The sequence below is a fragment of the Acomys russatus genome, chromosome 19 (assembly GCF_903995435.1).
Source record: "Acomys russatus chromosome 19, mAcoRus1.1, whole genome shotgun sequence".
Taxonomy (NCBI): domain Eukaryota; kingdom Metazoa; phylum Chordata; class Mammalia; order Rodentia; family Muridae; genus Acomys; species Acomys russatus.
The window spans coordinates 29,843,071-29,868,377 of NC_067155.1; the positions used below are offsets into that span (position 1 = coordinate 29,843,071).

Below are 25,307 nucleotides of genomic sequence, written 5' to 3' on the forward strand. Positions count from 1 at the left end.
AGACACACACTACACACACATGCCACACACACACAAGGACACACACACACACACACACACACACACACACACACCTGCCAGGCTATCTTGTGCTCAGCCAGGTTGGGAGAGTGGTGACTATAAATTTTCTGATGATAGCTAGATAGGTAGATAAATGAATGGAAGAACACGTGAGTGACTTAATAGATGGCTGCATGGCTGGATGGTTGGCTTGACAGGTTGGTGAGTGGATGGATAAATGGCTTTTGGAAGAAAAGAGTAGATAGTTAAATGGATGGATGAATGGATAACGGAAGGACTAGAGGGTTGGATAGATAAATGTACATAAATGGTTAATGGATGGAAACACAAATGATTGCTTGATTGGTTGGATGAAAAAGTAGATGAGTGAATAGGTGGTTGATTGAAGAGATGGGTAGGGTGACTAGAAGAGTGGTTGCATGGCTGAGTACTGATGTGGATGGATTTTTTGGCTGGCTAGATGGTACGTTTGGCTGGCTGGTCAGTCAGATAGATATATCATCACATGAGGGAGTGAGCGGATGGCAGATAGATGGATGCCCAAATGGTTAGCTAGCTGGTTGGCAGGCTGTACGGAAGAAATAAAGGTGGGTAGATGCATGTAAGGATGACTGGACGGATGACCCGAAGGAAGGATGGATGGATGGATGGAAGGAGGATGCTTGGCTAGGTTACTAGCTATATGCCAGGCTGGCTGGTCGGGTGGCTAGCTGCGTGGAAGAACGCTTGGGTGGATGGAGTGTGAGTGCGCAGATCAGCTGGATGGAGAGATGACGTGACACTGCTCAGGTACACATTCGGGAGATGGTAATACACAAGGCTATAGATAGAAGTGGACAGAAGTGAGTCAGAGAGGCAAGATGGAAAGGGACCCAGGGCAGACACACTGTATTATCACTAACTACAGGCTGAATGAAAAAGTATGACCAGAGGGTGATAGTGACGTAGTTGAGGGGAGAGAACAGAGAGCCCCTCTGCCCTGGAGGGGGGGGGCACATCAGATCCCAGACAGCTCCTAAATTTTGCCTGGCTTTGCAGTCCAGCCTTATTATTTCCCTAGTGGGGCCTATGAGGGACTGAGACCATCAGAGTTTTACTTATTTTTGTTTTTCGAGACAAGGTTTCTCTGTGTAGCCTTAGCTGTCCTGGACTCGCTTTGTAGACCAGGCTGGCCTCAAACTCACATCAATCAGACTGTCTCTGCCTCCCAAGTGCTGGGATTAAAGACGTGTGCTGACATGCCTGGCTACAGAGTTTTAAAAAGGCACAGAAAAACCTTTCTTGGGGCTGGGGTAAGAACACTTGCTGCCTAAGTATGAGATCTTGAGTCCCCAGCATCTGTGTAAAAAGCCACATGAGGCCATGAATGCTTGTAATCTCATTGCTTTGAGGGTAGAGGAGAGTGGAGACAGGGGAGCAGAGGCCCGTGCACATAGCGTATTCTCTTTCTCTCTCTCTCTCTCTCTCTCTCTCTCTCTCTCTCTCTCTCTCTCTCTCTCTCTCTCTCTCTCACACACACACACACACACACCATCTTTTCCCCTTGCACCTCTGGACTAAAGACCAGGGAAACAGGGTAAAGGAGCCACTGTGGCTAACACAGCTAAAGGAAAAAGAGCCTGAGCAGCGAGAGGGACTCAGACCCGTTGGCTTCTCTCTAGTGAGCAGCCTCTCAGCTTAGGTTCAGGCCCAGGGCAGCAGCGCAGCAGCGTCCTCCCTCACCAGCCCCTGTGGCCTCAGCCATAAAAGGGTGTAACAGTCATTGTCAGAGCTTGCAGATCACTCCCCCACCTGCCGAGCCTACAAATCATAAGCTCAACCTTCTAGGAGTCAAAAACAGGGTGTGCTGCCTGGCCAGACTCCAAGACCCAGGCCACAGAGGGACAACTTAGTGACCCATGCCCTGTGTGCTAATTCTCTGGGGTTGCCGCTATAGATGGATTTGGTACCCTCCTCAGGCTCCGGGACTCTGCCCACATGGACAGCTCTGCTTAATGATCAGAACCCATCACAAAGACACAGCCCCATAACTGAATTGGTTTCAAACTCCAGCTCCTCTGATAAGTGCTTGTTGTGTGAGTGAGAAGCTCGGTCTCTCTGAGCCCAACTTCAGTGGGGATCAATAACTTCCCTCTTAGTGACTGTTCTTTGATTGCACCCCAGTTCCCAGGCCACCCCGTCTCTCCAGCCCCAGCACACAGTCTGGGTCTTCTAGTGCCTCCACCTGCTTTCCAGTCCCAGCACAGAGAGAGCATGTGAATCAGATGACCAGGTGTACCCCCCTGTACCCACTTGCCTTCACTGTGGAACCTTATGATACTCTGGACAAGGATTAGGCTCCTGCAGGTGGCCTGGGTGGTCAGGACACATGAAAGTCTGAACCCGGCAGCAGCTATGAGTAGGTGGCTGTAGGGCCAGAAAAACCAAGGTTGCCATGAGAGTATGGGCCAGCCCCTATCACACGGTCCACCCATCTTCTGTGACCAGAACACCATTCAGTTATTTTTCAAGGGTAGCTCAGTGGGTAGAGCTCTTTCTTTGCATGGCTGAAGTGCTGGGCTCCATTCCCAGCACTCTCTGGTGTGCCCGCACATGCCTGTCATCTTAACACTGGGGAGGTGAGGGCAGGTGAAGGAAGGCAGGAGGAATTCTAGATCATTCTTCACTACACTGTGAATTTGAGACCAGCTCAGGTTTCATGAGATGCTGTCGTAAAAGGTGGGAAGGAAGGAAGAAAGGTAGAGAGAGAGAGGGAGGGCAGGACGGAGGACGTAGGGAATGGTCTCTTTGTTAGGAATGATCATACAAGCCACAGGAAACGTAATACAAGCATCTAATCCCTACATAGTTAAGCCAAGGCCTGGCCACTCTGGGAGAACATGAACGTGTGTGTGTGTGTGTGTGTGTGTGTGTGTGTGTGTGTGTGTACGATTACATGTTTGCATAAGTGTGCATATTTGAGGGAGGTGCATGCTTCAGAATCTAAAATCTCCTCCTTTGCTCTTTTCTTTTTTGAGACATCATCTCATGGAGTCCCCGCTGGCCTTGAATTCAACTATGTAGCCAAGGATGACCTTAAACTCTTGATCCTTCGCTTCTCCCTCCCAATGGCTATGATGAGCGCCACGGACCAGCATACTGGGCATGGAACTTCGTGCAAACTAGATGAGCACCCTACTAACTCCATCCTTAGCTCCCTCAAATCTCCCCATTTAAACTGTCTGCCTCCACAATTCCACAATTAGCTTGTCCTGTCATGGGCCCAGGAAACAATGACCCAGGGACCCAGGTTAACTAGCTCCCGTGACTGAGCACATCAATTGGTGATATCGTGGATTCTCCTGCTGTAAATTTCTCACAAAGCATCGAGGAGACAATTTCTGAGAGAAAAGATGGAACCCCAATGTTCATGAAGGTCCTTGGTGCTCTGGGAAAATTTGAGGGTCAATGGTCTCTGAGGCTGACTTGGACATCAGCTAAGAAAAAAACAAAAACAAAAACGAAAAAAACCCAAACCAAAACAAAACAAAAATGACAAAAAAACAAAAAAACAAAAAATCACCCGTGAGGACAGTAAGCCAGTGGCTTAGGGGTTTCTGCCTGGGTGATGGTCCACTTCTTGCCTCCTTACCTCGCTTAAAGGCCCATCTTTTCATCCACAGCTTGGAGAGAGCCGGCCAGGAGTGGTTGAGCACCGAGTCAGCCATCGGTACCTCATGCATGTGAGTAGGGTGTCCAGCTCACGCCCCGAGGGAGCAAAAGCTCAGACTGGGGATCCCTGCCAGAACCTGGCTGCCAGCAAGGGGGCGGAGACTGCAGCCAAGGCCTGCCAGAGACATCAGCTGATGGGAGCCTGGGTTGGAGGAGGAGAGCTGAACGGTGCAGCAGTGGAGAGGGGCAGAGGCAAGGCAGGGCCCTGTACTTTCGGGTCTCCTTCAGCCCTGACCCAGGGGCCAGTTATTCTTGAGAGAAAAATAAGCCCATCTTGCATTCTGAAGGGGGAGTTTGGCCATGTCTCTCTGTCTGTTTCTGTGTGTATTTCTGTGCTCATGTGCAATTCATAGTGTGTTTGATGGGGGCAATTATTTATGTACACAGAGAATACAAATATTCTCTGTCACATATATAATGCACACACACATATATATGGTTTGTGATTGTACGCTTAAATGTGAGTCTTTTATATGGTGTATGTGTGTGCTTCAGTATGCACTCGAAGGTCAGAGGTCAACCTCGGGCTCATTCGTGAGGAGCAGTGGCCATGCTGTTTTTGGGGACGGTGTCTTTCGCTGGCCTGGAGCTCTCCCATTAGGCTACACTGGCTGGCTAGTGTGGCCTAGTGGTCTGGTTTAAGGAAACCGCTTGAACCCATCACCTCCCCGTGCCACATTTGGCACATCTCAGTGGACTCGGCAGTCTGAGTAGCCACCTCAAAGCTGTGGGCCTTTGCTTCAGGTTTTTTCCTTCCACTGTCAATTACGTCTCGATGAGCTTATTTACCACACGCAAAACTCAAACAAAACAAAACAAAACAAAATACGGCAGAGTCGAAGCTAGAAAAAACAGTTAGCTTTATGTCCCCTCTCATGTCACATGTCCTTCCTTATCGTCTAACATTACCCATTGCTCCATCAGTGTTATGCTCCATCCACACTTAAAGCTGCTTACAGATATACCCATGTGCATTATGGGATAGGACCTGCATATGAGGGAGAACGTGGTTTTTCTTTTAGAAAAGGTCTAGAGCAACCAGGAACGACCTGTGTAGTCAAGGATGACCTTGACCTCCTGACCTTCCTACTTTAACCTCTTGGGGGTGCTGACACGACAAATGTGCCCGGTATATGCGGTGGTGTGAACAGAACCAGGGCTTCCTTCATGCTAGGTTCAACCCCTACCAACTAAGCCATACCCCCAGCCCTGCTTTTGACTTTCTTGAGACAAGACCTCAAGTATTCCAGGCTGTTCAACATTGTTATAGAGCAGAGGGTGACCTTGAACTCCTGAGCCCCCTGTCTCTATCTCCGCAGGACTGAGATGGTGGGTGCGTACCGCCATGCCTGGTTGAGTTTCAACTTTGTGTAGGTGGACTCGCGTCTGAGCATCGAGGAAGAGCCAGGTGTGGCTGTATACACCGGGACTCTCAGTATTCAGGAGGTGGAGGCAGGAGCATCAAGAGTTCAAGGCTTAAAGTGGACTGAAATTTTTATTTGGCTGTGAAGAATGAAATTGTGATATCTATAGAACAATGGATGGAACTGAAGAAAAGAGCAGCAGCAGACTCTGGGATAAAAATGTTGTCTCTTTTCTTTCACGTGTGATCTAGAATTAAACATATATTCACGCTTATATGTGTGTAGGGCATCGAAATACAAAGAGAGGCTATACAGTGTTTGTTTGAGGCCAGCTTGGGCTACATGAAAGAGAGAGAAAGACAGAGAGGGAGGGAGAGAGAATATGAGAGAGAGAGAGAGAGAGAGAGAGAGAGAGAGAGAGAGAGAGAGAGAACTGGGGAGAAAGAAGTAGTCAAAGCAAGGGAGAAGAGGAAATGAAGACAGAGTGTAATGACATATATTTGAATATGTCTGCCAATATATATAAAATAATTGAAACAGAAGTGGGGACCATTTGGAGGGAGAAAGAAGTCAAGCAAGAGAAGAGGATATATTGGCAGGGCATGGGCATGTAAATAAGCACAAAATAGGGCATGTTTACAATGCACTCAATTTCCTTGTATGCTAACAACAATAACAACAATCACAACAACAATAACAAAATCAGTAGTTTTGAAAGCCTTTGCAATACCCATGGGCAGGCGCATGACCGTTTGCCCGTCTCTGTGCAGGTGCTGCCCCCTGGCGGTAGAAGCCCACATATGGCTTTGTTCTGTACGTCCCCAAGCTCCAGGCTCTGTCTCCTTGGTTCAGTTCACTCTCAGGAGGATAAAGTCATCTCATAGAGCAGCCCCGACCCTTCAGAATAAAATGTTGAGTTGTCTACGAAACTCTGGCAACATTGCACTAAAAGCAAATTCCAGAACGGTGGTGTGGGTACACAATTTCCCAACACTATAATTTTAAACTATCTCTGGTTCTGTCCCCACCCTCTACCCTGCCTCTGCCCCCACCATGAGAGAGACCAAACCAGAGGCAATTCTGAATCCCTCTCTCCATCTCCAGCACCTAAATGGCCCCCAGGGTCTCTCTTTAGTCTTATTTCTCTGTGTTCTACTTGGGTTGACCACTGTCTTCTCCTCAGACCATATCTCCCTCTCCCCGGTTAGATAAAGCGAGGGAAGAAAGGGGAGTAGAGGAAGAGGAGAGGAAGGAAGGGTAAGGGAAGGAAAAGAAACAGAAGAGAGGGAAAGGAGTGAGGGTAGGAGGGCATCTTTGAGGACCCAAATGTCCTCTGCAATGGACCGGACATGATCCAAGCATACCATGTGCTATGGCTCAGCTTAGTTGTTTCTCAGAGAGGCAAAACAGGTCAAAAGGAACCTTATAAGATAAATATTCACCATAGATGAGGGTACAACGTAGGCTGGTAAGTCTGTTTATGGTTGTGTTTGTTATCTGAGTCACTTGGAGTCGGTGGCTCGATCCCTTTTAAAATCCTTGTTCCTTACCTAAGCAGGACTTCCTCTACTGTCCAATAAACACAAAGCAAAGCCCTTAGTTATGGACACACAGACACAGGGACAGATTTACGACAGCATTCGGTCAGGCACAGATTCAGAGAATGAACAGTCAGAAAATGATGGAAGATGTTAGGAGAAAGAAGTTAAGAGTTCAAATCTGGCCTCTTTCTTGGTAAAATTGCTCCAAAGGGGAGTGCTTTTAATTTCTTTCACTCAATTTGGCACTGATGCATTATTGGCAACTCTTTTTTTTTTTTTTTAAGATTTGTTTATTTATGTATGTGTTTTTTGTGTACATGAGTGCTCTGTCTTCATGAATGCCAGAAGAGGGCACCAAATGCCACTATAGATTATTGTGAACCACCATGTGGTCTCTGGGACTTGAACTCAGGACCTCTGGGAGAGCAGCTAGTGCTGTTAACTGCTACGCCATCTCTCTAGCCCTATTGGCAACTCTTGAGTTAACCACTACTGTGCTTTTCTTTACCCACTAAGTATCACTCCAGTCCTTAAGATACCTTCTAATGTCCTAAGTGGTTGCTTGAAACCATGGCAAGACCTGCCCCATACACACTCTTCTCCATGCCTATATAGCTGTGATAAAGTTCAACTAGACCAACAGCCATAGCCAGCCATAAAACAGAACAAAAGTGTAGTGGGCATGGCTGTAATTGCAGCACTTGGGAGACTGAGGCAGGAGGATCTCTGTGAGTTTGAGGCCAGCCTGGTCTACAAAGGGAGTTCAGGACAGCCAAGGCTATGTAGAGAAACCCTGTCTTGAAAAACCAAACAAACTGAACAATAAGTGCTGAGCATGTTGGTGTGTGGCTGTAATGGCAGCACTTGGGAAACTGAGGCAGGAGGATCAGGAGGAGTTTGAGGCCAGCCTGGGGTTAAGTTCTCAGTCCCAGGCCAGCCTGGGAAAATGGAAAGACTCTGTTTCAAAAAGATAAAACAAGGGCTGGTGAGATGGCTCTTGTCCCCAAGCCTGAGTACATGGAACCTACATTGTGAAAAGAAAGAACTGAATTCCAAAAGTGTGTGTGTGCACACATACACGTGTGTGTGAGTGTGTGTACATGCGTGTGTGTGTGTGTGTGCGCACGTGTGTGTGTGTGTGTATGTACATACATCCACATGTACTCTCTCTCTCCCACACTCTCTCTCCCAGAGGATGAGTTTGGTTCTAGCATTTATCACCAGGTAGCTTATAACCACCCATGACTCCGGCCCCAGAGAATCCATCTTCCTCTCCTGGCTTCTGACGGTACTTGTACCCATCTGCTCCAACCCCTGACATAAAAAGTCTTAAAAGTCAACAACCCAGGCCTGTCGAGTTGGCTCAGTAGGGAAAGGTGCTTGCTGTCAAGTCTGACAATCCGAGTCTTATTCTCAGGATCCCTACGGTGGGACAGAGAAAACTGATTTCTGGGGGTTGTCCTCTGCTCCCCACACACACGCAGATAAATAAATGTAATAAAATTGCCGGGCGGTGGTGGCACACGGCTTTAATTCCAGCACTCGGGAGGCAGAGGCAGGTGGATCGCTGTGAGTTCGAGGCCAGCCTGGTCTACAAAGCAAGTCCAGGACAGTCAAAGCTACACAGAGAAACCCTGTCTCGAAAAATCAAAAAAAAAGAAAAAGAAAAAAGTAATAAAATTAAAATTTAAAAGTAAATGAACGAATAAAATAAAAACTCAAACATAAGAGACAACAAAGAGAGGAAGGCAAAGATCATAAAAGACAGTAATCAAAATGTAATCCACATCTTTCAGGGTACTTTTGAAGGTGCGTCTTTCAGTAGTCAATGGCTTTCAGGGTACTTCGTGCTATGTAGGATTTTCAGACCTGGGTTGAAACTGAAAAACCTCAGAGAAACAGGGACAGTGAGGCTACGGAGAGATGGTACATTGTGAATCTTTCTTCCGAAAATAATTTTTTTTTAAATTTTATGTATGTAGTTTTTCCTACGTGTATGTATGTATGTGCACCCCATGTGTGTTGGGCATGCAGTGGCCCTGTAGGTCAGAAGATGGTGTTGGGATCTAAAAGGGGCTGGAGGTACAGGTGGTTGTGAGGCGCTCCGTGGGGTTGCTGGGGACGGAATCTTGGTCCTCTGCAAGAGCAGCAAGTACTCTTAACCACTGAGCCATCTTCTCCAGCCCCCACTGGGCTTTCTTTTGAGGTACAATGCAGGAAGTGACTGTGACATACACATGTTTTATGGGTGGGGACAGCCCAGGAAGCAAGGCTTTAACCACAAGAACACAGAACAAAGGAAAAGGCGGGGCCAGTGATGTTTTCTGAGCTGCTACAGTGTGCCAGGCACCAAGCTCAAAGATCTCACGTGCGTGACCTCAGGATCCCTCTCACACACAGGTGCTCATAAAGAGGCCCGTGGGGGTTGTGCAAGGACCTGTGATCACACACAGTTGGGAGTGCTAGGATTCAAACACTGCCTCTGTAAAATGACACGCTAAGGGAGCAGTAACTACAGGACTGACCACAAGCTTGCTCCTAGCTCTGTGTTAGGAGTTGGGATGTGGAGATAATGCAGCCCAGATATACTGGGGAGCTTAGTTAACCATGTGTGTGTGGTCTATGCACGTGCTCATGCTGGTGTGTGTACAAGTATGTATGCATGTGGAGGCAGGAGGTTAACACTGAGTGTCTTCCACGATTGCTTTCCACCTTATTTTAATTAATTTGTGTGTGTGTATGCGTGTGTATGTATGTATGCATGCATGCATGTATGTATGTATGCATGTATGTGTGTATGCATGTATGTATGTATGCATGTATGCATGTATGTATGCATGTATGTGTGTATGCATGTATGTGTGTATGCATGCATGCATGTATGCATACATGTATGTATGTATGCATGTATGTGTGTGCACATGCCACAGAGTGTGTACAGAGGTTAGAGAACAACTTTTCAGAGTCAGTTCTCTCCTTTCCATATGTGGGTCCTGGGGACCAAACTCAGGTGCCTTTACCTGCTGAGCCAGCTTGTTGGCCCCCACCTTATTATTTTTTATTTTTTTAGACAGGCTCTCACTGAAGTTCACTAATTCTCATTGAAGTTCACTAGTTTAGCTAGACTGGTTGGCTAGAGAGCTCCAGGGATCCCACCTTGCCTCCATGGTACTGGGATGTTAGGGCTTGCACCACCATGCTCACATTTTTTTTTTTTTTTCATGAATGCAGGAGATCTAAACCCAGGTCCTCATGCTGTGCCATATCCTCTGGCCCCGAATTTAAAATTCTGATGGCTCTAAGACCCACGGAAAAGCTGTCTTTTCCAGAAACTTACAGTCACAAGAAGGCTACTCAAAGGTGAGTCCAACTTTCATTTTCCCTCTTTTGCAAACCAAGGTGACTCTCTTGGAGGGTCAGCCCTGTGGCTGCTGCATTCAAAACCTCCTTCTCACTTAACTCATCACCTCTATCAGAGTGGTCCGCTCTAAACCTACTTCTGCAAGACTCTGGGGGTCGCCTTCCTGCACCCTAGAGTGCTTGAAGTCAACAGATAATACTAGGGCCTGAGGAAGCTGTAGGCCTGGGTGTGCCTGATACAGACCACAGCCTGCCTCCCCACTTCACTCCCCTCAGGGCAGTTGTGGTGGGTGGTTCCTGCAGCTGGACCACTCCCCAAGATTGAGGGCCCACAGCTGGAGGGCCGTCCCTCTTTGGAAGACATGAAAAGCTCTGCTCTTTAGCAGTTGGTAGTCTTGAGTTTGCTTTGAAAGAGGGATTCTCTGAGTCTGTGTGTAACCCCAGAATCAATGCTTTCAAAGGTGAAGAGGTCAAGCTAGGGTGAGGTGGCAGGCGTGCATATCTGTCATCCCAGGGCTGAGGAGGCACAGGGAGGGATACCGGGAGTTGGCGGCAAACATGGTGAGACCCAGACTCCAAAGTAAAACAAACCACAGCAGGAAGGGACATGGACACCTGATGAAGGGGAGCTTAAAGTCTCTCTCTCACCCCTGCCCCCTTCTCCTCCTGTTCCCACACAGCCTTTGCTTACAAAGTGCTCCTCCATACTCCAGCATGGGTCGATCAGGTGTAGATCAGGTGGCCTTTAAACTCTCTATAAAACTGAGGATTACCATAAGCTCCCGATCCTCCCTGCCTCTGTCTTCCAAGCGAGGCTTGCCAGGCATGCAGTACCCAGTCTTGATTTACAAAGTGCTGGGGATGAACCCCAGGGCTTTGCCCATGCTAACTAAAGCAAGCACCCCACCAAGGGAGCTAAATCCGGATCACCCTTAAGGGTCGTTTTAGGAATACTACTGATCTCTATGGAGCAAACACGAGGGACAGACAGCTGTCCCACTCTGGCGTGGTTGTGATTTGGCTGTAGCAGTTGATCTGCTGCCTCGCAGGTTCCCACAGACCCATTATTGCTTTATCCCTGAGGGCCCGTCTGTCCACCACTGCCCAAGATGGTTACTTACCCACTGGCTCTCGACTCTTGCTGAATGAGGTAGCTAGCTTTGTTAACAGCTCTTGCAGTCTCCGTGTCAGACAGCCAGGGCTTTAAGGGGCACACGGCCCCCGCAGGGGCCAGGCTAACCACAGGGTGGCTCAACTCTGCATAATTTCCTCTTTCTCAACGACCGGTTTTCTTTGTCTCCAACTTCGGGGCAGCGGGCAGCAGCATGGTGGGGGCGGGGCGGGGTCTACAATGAGAATAAAAAGCAGGAGGAGGTGGGTTGAAGGAATCTGGGAGTCCACCTTCAGCCTGGACTTGCTACAGGTGTCACGAGGAAGTAAGACAGGGAGTCAAGAGGGGAGCACCACTGAACCCCCACCCAATAGCTTCCTGTGGAGCCAACTGCTGAAGAGGAACGGGGCGTGTGAGCCTCGCCCTAACACATGGGTGCACAAACAGAGACACATGAAACATGCAAGTCACATGTCACCAGAAAGTCACACACCACCACAACATGCGTGGGGACAGGAATGAAAGTGGGTGTGTGGACCCACAGAGAGACACGTGTGGAGCCGAACGCTGTGCTGGTAAAACGTCTAACAGCTACCATTCTGTTTGGCACCTGTCCGTTCTCCTGGTATAAATACTCCAGTTTTCCAATTAACGCACTGTAACCAGAGCTTGTTAAGGTTAGAGCCTGGGTCCTGGCAATCCGTTAACAAGCTGGGGAAGTTGCTCACTGGGCTAAGTGCTTGCCATGCGGGCAAGCGGACCTGATTTCGGATCCTCACCCCACCTGACTAAAACTGAGGTGTGGTAAGAGCACTTGTAATAATCCCAGAAGTGGGCTGGTGGAGACAGGAGGATGCCAGGGGAAAGCAGGCCAATCAGCCTACCCCAGTGTTCCAGGTTCAGGGAGAGACCTTGTCTCAAAAAATAAAGTGGAGCTGAGTGGTGGTGGCGCATGCTTTTAATATCAACATTTGGGAGGCAAAAGCAGGTGGATCTCTGAGAGTTCAGGGCCAGCCTGGTCTTCAGATCGAGTTCAAGGACAGCCAAGGCTACATAGAGAAACCATGTCTGAAACAAACAAACAAACAAACAAACAATAAATAAGTAAATAAATAAAGTGGGAGCTGGGAGTGTGGTACACGTCTTTACCATCATCAGGGGGAAGAAAGATCTCCATGGGTCCAGGCCAGCCCAGTCTTCAAAGTGAGTTCCAGACCAGGTAAGGAGTCCTTAGAGATAGGCAGGGATTTGGACTTGCAGCTGAAGTCTTGGTGGCACTGGTCTCTGAGGAAAAGATAGACTTGTCTCCGGGGAAACAGACAAATTAGGAATGTGAAATGGGAACGCATAGCTTCTGAATGAGTGGTGAACGAGTGTGGAAATGCTTGTAATGGTCTCACAGGGCTGTGGCGACAGAATCATCACACTGGCCCGCAACCTGTGGACCCCCTCTGAGGTCATTTTAGCTACAAGGGCACTTAGCTTCTGTACTAGGAGGCTGACTGAGCATGGAGTTATATGCGTGGTCCTAAGGCAAGAACTCTTTTTTGTTTGTTTGCTTGTCGTTTTGAGACAGATATCTATGTGTAGTCTTTGCTGTCCTGGAGCTTACTCTGTAGAGCAAGCAGGCTGGCATCGAACGCTCAGAGATCCTCCTGCCTCTGCCTCCTGAGTGCTAGATTTAAATGTGGCCGGGCTAGGTAAGACCTCTTTAGTTGCCTAGAGGTGGCTGGGCAGGCAGGTACCTGCTTGAGGGAGAAGCCAGTCTTCTCTGTCTACCCTGTGCAGCAGGCAGGGATGGGCGCATATAGTGTCCCCCAACTCCTAGTTAGGGAACTCCTCTCATTGTCGGGTCTATACAGTCTGGGTGTGAAACCCACACAGTCCCACAAAGCATGCTTGAGAACTTTAAAAGAGAATTCACACTGACTATGGGATAAAGAGGAGAGCCTCCAAATTAAAAGACTTCCTGTGAAATGGATTGGCCTTCCTTTGATGTCGGCTGGCCATGAGAAGGAATTCTAGACTTTATCCTGATGAACGGAGTCTGGGCGGGGGCTCTGTTATGGGATGCCTGGCCACACAGACCAGTTCCCACATATTGATTCACGGTGTCTGGTGGCCCAAGAGCCTCCGATGGCTTCTCTACTGGAACCTTCCAGGCCACAGACCATATCCACTGCAAAGACTGCTAAGTCTGAAGATATCAAGGAAGAATCCTCATTAGCTTCCCCCAGAGGATGAAAAGTTGCCCATAATTCCCTCCTCCCTACTGGCTGCAGTTGCAAGCGCTAGCCACATGGCTCCTGGGTAGTTGCAAGATCTCCCAGACCTGTCATGTCAATGGCATCCATCCCAACACAATGCTCACCAGCCTCTTCCTGCCAGCCGGCTCTGCCAGACTCAACATCTACATGGGATGCTCACCAGACTCAGGTCAGATGTGGTCCTCAGAAAAGTCCTTTCCAATATGCCACTGAGGGAAATTCCAGGTCATCTCCTCATCCAAGAAGATGACCGCTATGGTATCTGGCCCTGAATCCACCCACATACTTGCCCGAAGAAGCAGAAGTATCCCTTAATGAATGCAGAGAAGTTATAAAAGAGATTTTTCTCCTCACAGCCTGACTTAAAGGACAAGATGCTCTCCAACTCAGATATGGAACTTTTTACTGTTGGGAACTGAAGCCTACAACCCCTTGTCACTGACCCCAGCACAACATCAGGGTGTATTTTAATAATCGACAAAGGAGATGCTAAGAATCAGGAGGGCTGGATGATTACCACAGCTTCCAGTCCTAGTCCAATAAGCTCATGAAACAATCCCGTTGGGGAAAAAAAAAAACTGTCTCACAGGAATTGTACCAAGGTGTTTGGTGGTTCCAAAGTCGCCAGCGCTGACTCAATAAGGTAGCAAATCCCATCTGCAATGTGCTCAGAACAATCTCAAGCAGGGGACCTGAGGGCCCCATGTTGATACAAAACCAGGGGTTCTATACATTTGAACATCTGGAAATGTCAGCTTTGCTGACATTCAAGCCTGAAGAGGGCATCAGTGCTTGCTGCTATGCTATGCACTTTTATCAGGCAGGCCAGAAACTCTTCCTACTTGCACAGAGAGTGAACTTGGGACTTGAAATGTGGTACCACTCTCAAGCATCAGACCACTTGAGAGAATGAGCGGAAAGCTTTTAAAATGGCACTGGTCACATTGCCAAGGAACAGACCTCTCAGGCCAGAAATCCTGCTGCTTGTATTTGTTCAGGATGCATTCCATGCCTCGTAAATGCGGTTTCTCTATTTCTGAGATCATGTTTGGCCACCAACCTCCATTGCTTCCAGAGGACTCAAAGGACCTCTCGGAGTATGGATACACCTGTCTCTGGTGGTTCTTGAAAGACTTTTGGCTAACATTGCACATAAATTGCCCACTCTCTCAGCTCTTTGCAGGTGTCAAGCGGTGGACACACTACGCCCATACCAAGGCTCCTGTAGACATGAGCCAGGAGTAGACTGTGTGAGCTGATCCAGACCAGCCTCAAACTGACCAGCTCAAAACCTTGGAACGGGGACTGCAGCTCAGCTCCAACTCTACTTCCTGGTGCCCTTGAGCCCACGGACATGCATCTGTGTTGTCACTCAGCCTTTCTAATCCTGTCACCTAAATTAGTCTGGAGGGGAACACCCCAATTTCTAGACAAACATCATTATTAGTAATGGCTCCCCAGAATGGTTCTGTCTTCTTCAGGGGAGGAAATAGGCCAGCCACAGATCATCCCTTGGACCTCTTCTTGCTGTGGTGGAACTGTCCACACCAACAAAACAGGCTGTGATTCCTTTTGGAGACAGCTCCAGCTAGTGACAGCCTATGGAAGGCAGCCAGAAGACAAAAGAACGATTGTGGATTGTGAGGGAACTTATTGGTCTTATCTTAAATACTGGTCATGGATGGACTTTGCCTTGAAAGGTGGAGAAAAGTGAGGGGGAACTATAGTGTGACAAGGAGTTATGGCCACTCCTTTGGTTGGGGAGAAGCAAGAACGAATAATATGGGAACTGACCATAGAAAGGCCCTACATCTGGAAAAGTTATGCCTTAAAATGCTGGCTTTACTAAATGCTAGCCATGAGCTCCCTTACCAAGGTTAGAATTACTGAATATGCTCACAATCAATCCAGGTTATCAATACGGGAGTGGGAATAAGTAACCAAAGCCTGACTAAAGGGACACATGATTATATTAAAAATAATGTATTGTAGTTGGGTGCCACGACACACACTTGTAATCCCAGGACTTGGGGAAGGCAGAGGCAGACGGATCTCTGAGTCCAGGACAGCCAAAGCCACTCAGAGAAACCCTGTCGTCTGGACAAAACAAACAAACAAACAAAAATAATGTATGCTGGAATAAGAGGGTAGATCGTAATTTGTCTCCACACCAGAAAAGATAAATACATGAGCTAAAATTATGCATTAATTATATAGATATATCCAGACATATCAAAACGTGACAGATTTTGGAGTATGGCTCAGTGGTAGAACCTCTGCCTAGAATTCCCCAGTGAAGGGCTGGGCATGTCCCTCAGGCACCTGTCCCCAAGACACTAACTAAGAAGATAAGAAAGAGGGTGGGAGAGGTGGCTCAGAGGTTAAGGTCACTGTCTGCTCTTCCAGAGGTCCTGAGTTCAATTTCCGACAACCACATGATAGCTCTCATCCATCTATAATGAGATCTGATGCCCTCTTCTGGCCGGTGGGTGTACATGCAGACAGAGCACTGTATACATAATAATAAATAAATCTTAAAAAAGAAAAAGAAAAAGATGAGCAAGAAGGAAAAGCAGAGAAGGGCATTTATTTATTGTGGCCACATTGGGAAGAAGAAAAAAATGAGGTCAGTGACCCCAATTTCACCTCTGGGGTCCTGATAGCAAAAGGTTGCACAGCTAAGCAGTCCTGGTCAAGGTGTGGTCCTGCCCATCATTACCCCATCACTGTCTTACCTATGGCCTCTCCTGAAAAAGGTCTGACATATTGCTAGTCTATGGGGATTGTTTCCCAGAGACCAGTTCCCCTTCTGGCTGTCCCAGGGCTTCAGCCTTTCTCTTCCCTTAAAATGAGATTCCTTGGGAAATTTTAATTCTTTGGGGCCGTTGTTCCAACAGTTTGATATCTAAGAGGAGTGTAAGTGTCTCTAATAACAATACTTTATCTCCTTGGGTGGGGAGATGGCTCAGCCAATAAAACACTTACCATACAAGCATGAGGACTTAAGTTGGACTTACGTTGTGTGGGTTTCAATTTCCAGGACTAGGGAAGCAGGGACAGGAGGATCCTTGGAGCTAGCTAGCCAGCCAGCTTAACTCAATCAAATCTGTACACACACACACACACACACACACACACACACACACACACACGGTGTATTTCCTTTCCTGGCATGGTGGTTACACTCATGTGGACACATACAATAAATGTGTGCACACACATACTACACAGGCACAGATACACACAGAGATACTTTCACACTCAGTGTCTGGAATGTCTGATCCCACCGCGTTTAAAGTGACAGATGCTTAGATCCGGAAGCAGCTCAACACAAACAGCAGTATAGTATTTCAGACTTGTCTCCAGGGGCACACAGGGGACTGTCCAGAGAAACTAAAACAACCCTCACTTGCATGAATGCATGCACACAGGAGGCACCGGAGACACAGCAGTGCACAGATTTGCATGTATACATTCTGTGGTTAACTATTTCTTCAATGAAACAGACACTTATTTATTTTTGAGACTGGGTCTAATGTAGCTCAGGCTGGTCTCCAACTCCATATACAGCTGAGGCCTGCCTCCGTCTCATCAGTGCTGAGATGATTCATGTGCACCACCCTGTCCGGTTTTATTCAGAACCCAGGGCTTCATGACTGTTGGGCCAACACTCTACCAACTGAGTCACATTCCTAGTCGGCAACATGTACTTATTAAGAAGCAGCGTGCTCTGAGTACTGTCTGTTGAACAAGGTAGATGAACCTAAAGTGATCGCAGGTCAGTTGGAGAGGCAAACTGAGAACCAGGAAACAGATCTGATGAGAGGCACAGGCATGGTGAAGCAGGTGTTGGCAGGAAGTACACAGGGTGAAGGGACACGGGATGAGTCATGGAGGCTGTTGTCTCAACCTGGAAGGTCAGGAAAGGCCATTTAGGTTGAGACCTGAAGTCTGTCAAAAAAGCTAAACTTTCTGGGAAAGGTCAACTGGAGAAGGATATGGGCAGGATGGAGGCTGGGAGGCAAGACAGCCCAGAGGCCTGAGTTCAGTCCCCAGCAACCATGTAAAAAGTGAGTATGGTCATGTGTGTGTGTCACCCTAGTACAGGGCCATGGCTAGCCAACTGGTCTGAAATGGTGGGCTCTAGCTTCAGAGAGAGGTGGTGAGGTGGCTCAGTGGGTAAGTGAAGGCAGGCACTTGCCATCAAGCCTGGAGTCCTAGCTACAGGATGCACAGGGTATAAGAAAAGAAAAGAACAAACACCTACAAACTGCCTCCTGACCTTCATAAGTGTGTTGTGGCACATGTGTGCATGCATACCACAAGCACACATGCAAAAAGTCAATGTAATAAAAGTTTATTTTTTTGCCGGGTGGTGGTGGTGCACGCCTTTAATCCCAGCACTCGGGAGGCAGAGGCAGGCAGATCGCTGTGAGTTTGAGGCCAGCCTGGTCTACAAAGTGAGTCCAGGATGGCCAAGGCTACACAGAGAAACTCTGTCTCAAAAAACCAAAAAAAAAAAAAAAAAAAAAAAAAAAGTTTACTTTTTTTTTTTAAAAAGTGGAGCTAGATGGAGAAAGATACCTGAAATTAGTTAGAGTCCTGATATTGCTCACACCACAGTGCCTGCAGCAGCAATTCTCCCCTCTGAGATACCCATAACATACGGTTCAGACCTTGTCTGTGAGTCCCTAGCTAACAGACTTCCCAGTGCCAAAGCTTCTCATATTTTGTGTCTCATGCCATTTACCGCCTCCAGGTGAATGAGAGGGACTGGCTACAGGCTCTTTTTGTGAAACCCCACTCACTCAGAGAGCTAACTCTGCCATAGGGGCCTGACACCACTTTCTACCCCTCTCCATGATGCCTGCCTGTGGGCCGGGGCCTCCTCTGAGCCCACCATCTCATGCTGGTGTGCTGAGAAAAAAGCATCTCTAGGACTCACTGGCCCATGACCCTCAGACTCTGTCTCAAAAAATAAGGTGAAGGCTAATTGAGGAAGTCACCCAGCATAGACCTTGGACACCTACACAGAAAAACACACAGACAGAAGCAGACAGAAAGAACAACACATCCACACACCTCTTAGATGTCTTTTTAAAAAGTTCTGCTGAATTTTCCCAGACTTTCAAAGAAGAGCTATCTAGGCACAGTGGCACATGCCTGTAAGCCCAGCACTTGGAGAGATAGAGGCAGAGGCAGGCGGGTCGCTGTGAATTTGAGGCCAGCCTGGCCTACAAAAGCAAGTCCAGGTCTACTAAGGATACACAGAGAAACTATGTGGGAAAACGAGAGAAAGAGAGAGAGAGAAACAGAGAGAGAGAGAGAGAGAGAGAGAGAGAGAGAGAGAGAGAGAGGAGCTACTACCAACACTCCTCAAACTATTCCACAAAATAGAATCAGAAGGGATATTCCCAAACTAATTCTATGAGGCCAAAGTCACCTTGATACTTAAACCTCACAAAGACCCAACAAAGAAAGAAAATTTCAGACCAATTTCTCTTATGAACATTGATGCAAAAATACTCAATAAAATACTCACAAACTGAATTCAAGAACAAATCAGCAATATCATTCACCATGACCAAGTAGGCTTTGTCCCAGGCATGCAGGAAATCCATCAGTGATATCCATTATATAAACAAAATGAAAAAAAAAAAAAAAACCCCACATGATCATCTCCTAAGATGCCAAAAAAGCGTTTAACAAAATCCAATACCCATTCATGTGAAAAAGTCTTGGAGATACCAGGATACAAGACACATACCTAAACATAATAAAGGCAATCTACAGGAAGCCAATGGCCAACATCAAACTAAACAGAGAGAAACTTAAATCAATTCACCAAAATCAGGGACAAGACAAGGCTGTGTATTCTCTGTTTCTCTTCAATATAGTACTTGAAGTCCTAACTACAGCAATAAGACAATTAAAGGAGATCAAGGGGATACAAACTGGAAAGGAAGAAGTCAAACTATCACTATTCTTGGATGATATGATAGTATGCATGTGACCCCAAAAATTCTACCAAGGAACTCCTACAACTGCTAAACTCCTTCAGCAAAATGACTGGATATAAAATCAAGTAAAAAAATTCAGTAGCCTTCCTATATAAAAATGGCAAATGGGCTAAGAAAGAATTATGGAAACTATACCCTTCACAATAGTCACAAATAATACAAAGTATCTTGGTATAACTCTAATGAAGCAAGTGAAAGACTTGTATGAAAAAACTTCAAGTCTCTGAAGAAAGACATTGAAGAAGATACCAGAAGATGGAAAGGTCTCCCATTCTTGTGGATTGAGAGAATCAACATGGTAAAAACAGCCATCTTACCAAAAGCAATCTGCAGATTCAATGCAATTCCTATCAAAATACCAATTCAATTCTTTATAGATCTTGAAAGATAAATTCTCAATTCCATATGGAAAAACAAATAAACCTATAATAACTAAAACAATCCTGCACAATAAAAGATCTTGTACAGGAATCTCCATCACAGAGCTCAAGCAATACTATAGAGCAACAGTAATAAAAAACCAGCGTAGTATTGGCATAGAAATGGGCTGGTTGATCAATGGAATTGAATCAATGACCCAAAAATAAACCTACACACCAATGGACACTTGATTTTTGACAAAGAAGCCAAAACCATATAATGGAAAAAAGAAAGCATCTTCAACAAATGGTGCTGGTCTAATTGGTTGGCTATATGTAGAGCAATGCAAATAGATCCATATTTATCACCCTTAACAAAACTAAAGTCAAAGTGGATTAAAGACCTCAACATAAAACCAGACACACTAAATCTGTTAGAAGAGAAAGTGCGAAAGAGCCTTGAACTTGTTTGCACAGGACACAGCTTACTGAAGAGAACACCAACAGCTCAGACTCTAAGATCAACAATTAATAAATGGGACCTCATGAAACTGAGAGGCTTCTGTAAGGCAAAGGACACTGTCAACAGAACAAAGCGACAGCCTACAGACTGGGGAAAGATCTTCACCAACCCTACATCCGACAAAGTGCTAATATCCAAAATATATAAAGAACTCAAGAAATTAAACTCCACCAAACCAAATAACCCAATTTAAAAATGGGGTACAAAGCTAAACAGAGAATTCTCAACAGAGTAATATCAAGTGGCTGATAAATACTTAAAGAAATGCTTAATGCCCTTAGTCATCAGGGAAATGCAAATCAAAACCACTGTGAGATTCCATCTTACACTCATCAGAATGGCTAAGATAAAAAAACTCCAGTGACAGCATGTGCTGGCGAGGATGTGGAGAAAGGGGAACACTCCTCCATTGCTGGTGGGAGTGCAAACTTGTACAATCACTTTGGAAATCAATCTGGTGCTTTCTTAGAAATTTAGGAATAGTGCTACCTCTGGACCCACCTATACCACTCCTGGGCATATATCCAAAAGATGCTCCACCATACAACAAGGACATCTGCTCAACTATGTTCATAGCAGCCTTATTAGTAATAACCAGGATCTGGAAACAACCTAGATGTCCCTCAACTGAAGAATGGATAAAGAATCTGTGGTACATTTACACAATGGAATACTATTCAGCTACCAAAAACAAGGAAATCTTGAAATTTGCTGGGAAATTGATCATCTTGAGTGTGGTAACCCAGAAAGACACACACTTATAAGTGGATATTAGCCCAAAATAGATGTCTCCTGAGAGACTATACCCAGCAGGGGATTGGGACAGTTACTAAGACTCACGGCCAGACTCTGGGAGAAGGACTGCTAGTTGTATGGAAGACCGGGATGGGAGGAGGTTGTGGTTGTCAGGAGCTCAACAAGGAGACTATCATGGCTGGCAATTGGACCCAGGGGGGCCTGCACAAACTGATGTACCAACCAAGGACATTGGAAGCAGAGAACTTAGACCCCCCTGTTCAGATGTAGCTGATGGACAGCTCATTCTCCAGGTGGGGAAGGGGTGAGGGTGGGAGAATGAGGAACTGCCTCTGACATGAACTCTGGGGCCCAAGATTTGATCATCGCCCTTTGGTGGAGTGGCCCAGTGGGAACACAGAGGAAGGTGATGCAGGCTATCCAGATGAAACCTGATAGGCTGTGGTCAGACAGTGGCGGAGGAGGACCCCATCTGTCAGAGGTCTAGGGCAGGAGAATAGGGCAGAAGAGGGAGGGAGGGATGGAACAGGAATACAAGAGGGAAGGGAATTACAATAGGGATGTAATGTAAATAAATTATAATAAAAATCGTCCAGTGTGATCAAGTAGGCTTCATCCCAGGCATGCAGAAGTAGATCAATATATGAAAGTCCATCAACATAATCTACCATATTAACAAACTGAATGAAAAAAATCTACATAATCATCTCATTAGATGTCAAAAAATTCAATAAAATCCAATACCCCTTCATGTTAAAAGTCTTGAAAAGCTCATGGGTACAGGACATATAACAAAACATAATAAAGGGAATATACAGTAAATCTTTAGTCAATATCAAATTAAATAAAGAGAAACTTAAAGCAATTCTATTGAAATCAGGCACAGGACAAGGCTGTCCACTCTCACCTGATGTCTTCTATATAGTACTTGAAGTCCTAGCTGGAGCAATAAGACAACTAAAGGAGATCAAGGGGACACAAATTAGAAAGGAAGAAGTCAAAGTATTGCTATTAGCAGACAATATGATAGTATACATATGTGATCCCCAAAATTCTACCAGTGAACTCCTACAATTGATAAACACCTTCAGCAATGTAGCTGGATGCAAAATTAACTTTGAAAAATCAGTGGCCCTCTGTATACAAATGACAAATATGGTTAAGAAAGAAATCAGGGAAACAACACCCTTCAGAGTAGCCAAGCAAGTCAAAGATCTGTATAAAAAGAACTCCAACTTTCTGAAGAAAGAAATGGAAGAAGATATCTGAAGATGGAAAGATCTCCCATGCTTATGGATCAGTAGGATTAACATAGTAAAAATGGCCATCTTAACAAAAGCAACCTACAGATCCAATGAAATTCCCATCAGATACCAACACAATTCTTTACAGACCTTGAAAGAACAATTCTCAACTTCACATGGAAAAACAAACACATAAAAAAAAAAAAAAGAAAAAAAAAACCGAATAGCAAAAGCAATCCTGTACAATAAAAGAACTTGTGAAAGTATCTTCATCCCGGTTTCCAGATGTGCTACAGAAAAATAGTAATAAAAACTGCATGGTACTGGAATAGAAATAGACAAGTGAATCAATGTAATTGAATCAAAGACCAAGAAATAAACTCACACACCTATGGACACTTGATTTTTGACAAAGAAGCCAAAAACACTATAATGGAAAAAAGAAAGCATCTTCAACAAATGTAACTGGATGTTTACATATAGAAAAATGTGAGTAGAGCCATATTTATCACCCTGTGCAAAACTCAAGTTAATGGTTCAAAGACCTCAACATAAAACCAGATATACTGAATCTATTAGAAGAGAAAATAAGGATGAACCTTGACCTCATTGGCACAGGAGACAACTTAAATGTCCCTCAATCAAAGAATGGATAAAGAAACTGTGGGACATTTACACAATGGAATACTACTCAGGTATTAAAAACAAGGAAATCTTGAAATCTGCAGGCAAATGTATGGAACTAGAAATGATCATCCTGAGTGAGGTAAACCAGACCCAGAAAGACACACATGGTATATACCCACTTATAAGTGGATATTAGCCCAACATAGATATCCTCTGAGAGTCTCCACTCAGCAGGGGATTGGGACAGATGCTTAGACTCACTGCTGGATTCCAGGTGAGAGTGGTATGGAAGAATGTGGGGATAGATGGACCCAGATGGTCCAGGAGCCCCACAAAAAGACCATCAAGGCTGGTGGATGTGGACCCATTGGGGCCTGCACAAACTGCTGTACCAACCAAGGACAATCCATGCAGTAAACCTAGACCTCCTTTTTGGATCTAGCCAATGGATAGCTCATTCTCCATGGTTGTGAGGAGAGTGGGGACTGTCTCTGACATGTGAACACTGGTGTCCCTAATTTGATCACTTCCCCTTGATGAGGAGGCCTGGTGACACACAGAGGAAGGGGAAACAGGCTATCCTGGTGAGACCTGATAGGCTGTGGTCATATGGTGGGGGAGGAGGACCCCTTCTGTTAGAGGCCTAGGGAGGGGAATGGGGTAAAAGAGGGAAGGAGGGAGGGGGCAATGGGAAGACATAAGATACAAGGATATTTGCTCAACTATGTGCATAGCAGCTTTATTTGTAATAGCCAGAAACTGGAAACAACCCAGATGTCCCTCAACTGAAGAATGGATTTAAAAAAAAAAAAAAGTGTAGTACATTCACACATTGGAAGACTACTCAGCTATCAAAAACAAGTAAATCATGACATTTGCAGGCAAATGGATGGAACTAAAAAATATCATCCTGAGTGAGGTAACCCAGAACCAGAAAGACACTCGTGTCACCTACAGGGTAACCATACTTCAATTCACAGGCCTAAAGAAACTAAGCAATAAAGAGGATCCCAAGGGAGGATGTTGACTCTCACTTAGAAGGGGAGGTAGAATAGGCAACAGAAGTCAATGAAGGGAAGGAGCACGGTAGGAGAGGGAACGAGGAGTGAAATGATGGTGGAGATTAGATGTGGGGAGATGGGGGGCACAGGAGGCTAGAGGGCTTAGAGAGAGAGAGAGAGAGAGAGAAACTGAGGGTGGGGGAATCTCTGAGACAAGCTGGAGACCTGCCTGTGACAGGCTCCTGGAAGGATATGGGTGTGACTCTAGTGGGGGGGGGGGTCATGGACACTGAAGAGGCCACCTTTTAGCCAGATAGGACTTCTAGTGGAGGGAGGGGAACACCAACCCACCCACAAAGCATATGACCCAAAGTTTACCCTGCCTATAAGATGTGCAGGCATAGAAATAGAACAGAAATTGAGGGAATGGCTAATCTGTGCCTGGCTCAACCTGAGACCCACCCCATGGGAGAGAGCCAGCCCTTGCCATTATTCATGATAACTCTGCTATGCTTGCAGTCAGAAGACTAGCGTAACTGTCCTCTGAGAGGCTCCACCCAGCAGCTTATTGAAACGGATGCTGAGACCCACCATCAGTCATTAGCGGTAGTGTGGGGAGCCTGGTGGGAGAATGGGTGGAAGGACAGAAAGATCCAGAGGGGATAAGAACGCCACAAGAAGACACGGGGTCAACTAACCATGGCTCCAGGGGCTTGTGGGGACTGAAGCACCAACCAAGGACCATGCATGGACTGGAACTAGACCCCCTACACATAAGTACCTAATGTGCAGCTTAGTCTTCATGTGGTTACACTAGTAAGTGGAGCAGGGGGTGTCTCCTATACAGACTCCATTGTCTGCTTCTCAATTACTTATCCTTGGCTGGGCTGCCTTGCCTGGCCTCAGTGGAAGATGATGCATTCAGTCCTGATGTGATTAGATGTGCTGGGGTGGGTAAGTAGGGGGTGGGGGCTCCCCTTTTCTGAGAAGAAGGAGGGGGATACGGTAAAGAGGATAGGAGGGTGGGACCAAGAGGAGAGGAGGGAGGGGGTCTACAATTGAGATGTAAAGTGAATAAATAAAATAAACTTTTAAAAAGTTCTGAAAATGACAGCCTACAGACTAAGATATTTACTATCCCTATATCCAATAGAGGGCGAATATCCAAAATATACGAAGAACTCAGGGATATTTCAATTAAAAAATGGGTACAGAGCTAAACAGAGAATTCTCAACAGAGGAATAGCGAATGGTTGAGAAACACTTAAAGAAATGCTCAACCTCCCTAGCCATCAAGGAAAAGCAAATCAAGACGACTCTGACATTCCATCTTACACCTATCAGAATAGCTAAGATAAAAAATTAAAGTGACAGCACATGCTGGTGAGGATGTGGAGAAGGA

At 46.1% G+C, this 25,307-nt stretch overlaps 1 protein-coding gene across 2 annotated transcripts in view; it reads right to left on the minus strand.

The window, feature by feature from the left end:
- The window catches only part of Arhgef18 (Rho/Rac guanine nucleotide exchange factor 18), a 102,247-nt gene extending 91,014 nt beyond the window's left edge, over positions 1-11,233 (minus strand). The window contains exon 1 of one of the 2 annotated variants that reach the window (XM_051162940.1): positions 3,653-3,763. In XM_051162940.1, the coding sequence (XP_051018897.1) occupies positions 3,653-3,743 (91 nt within the window). In that variant the 5' untranslated portion in view covers positions 3,744-3,763. Of the gene's footprint in view, positions 1-3,652; positions 3,764-11,118 lie in introns of those variants that run through there. The other variant, XM_051162939.1, reaches the window with a different exon arrangement.
- Between the last annotated feature and the right edge of the window lie 14,074 nt (positions 11,234-25,307).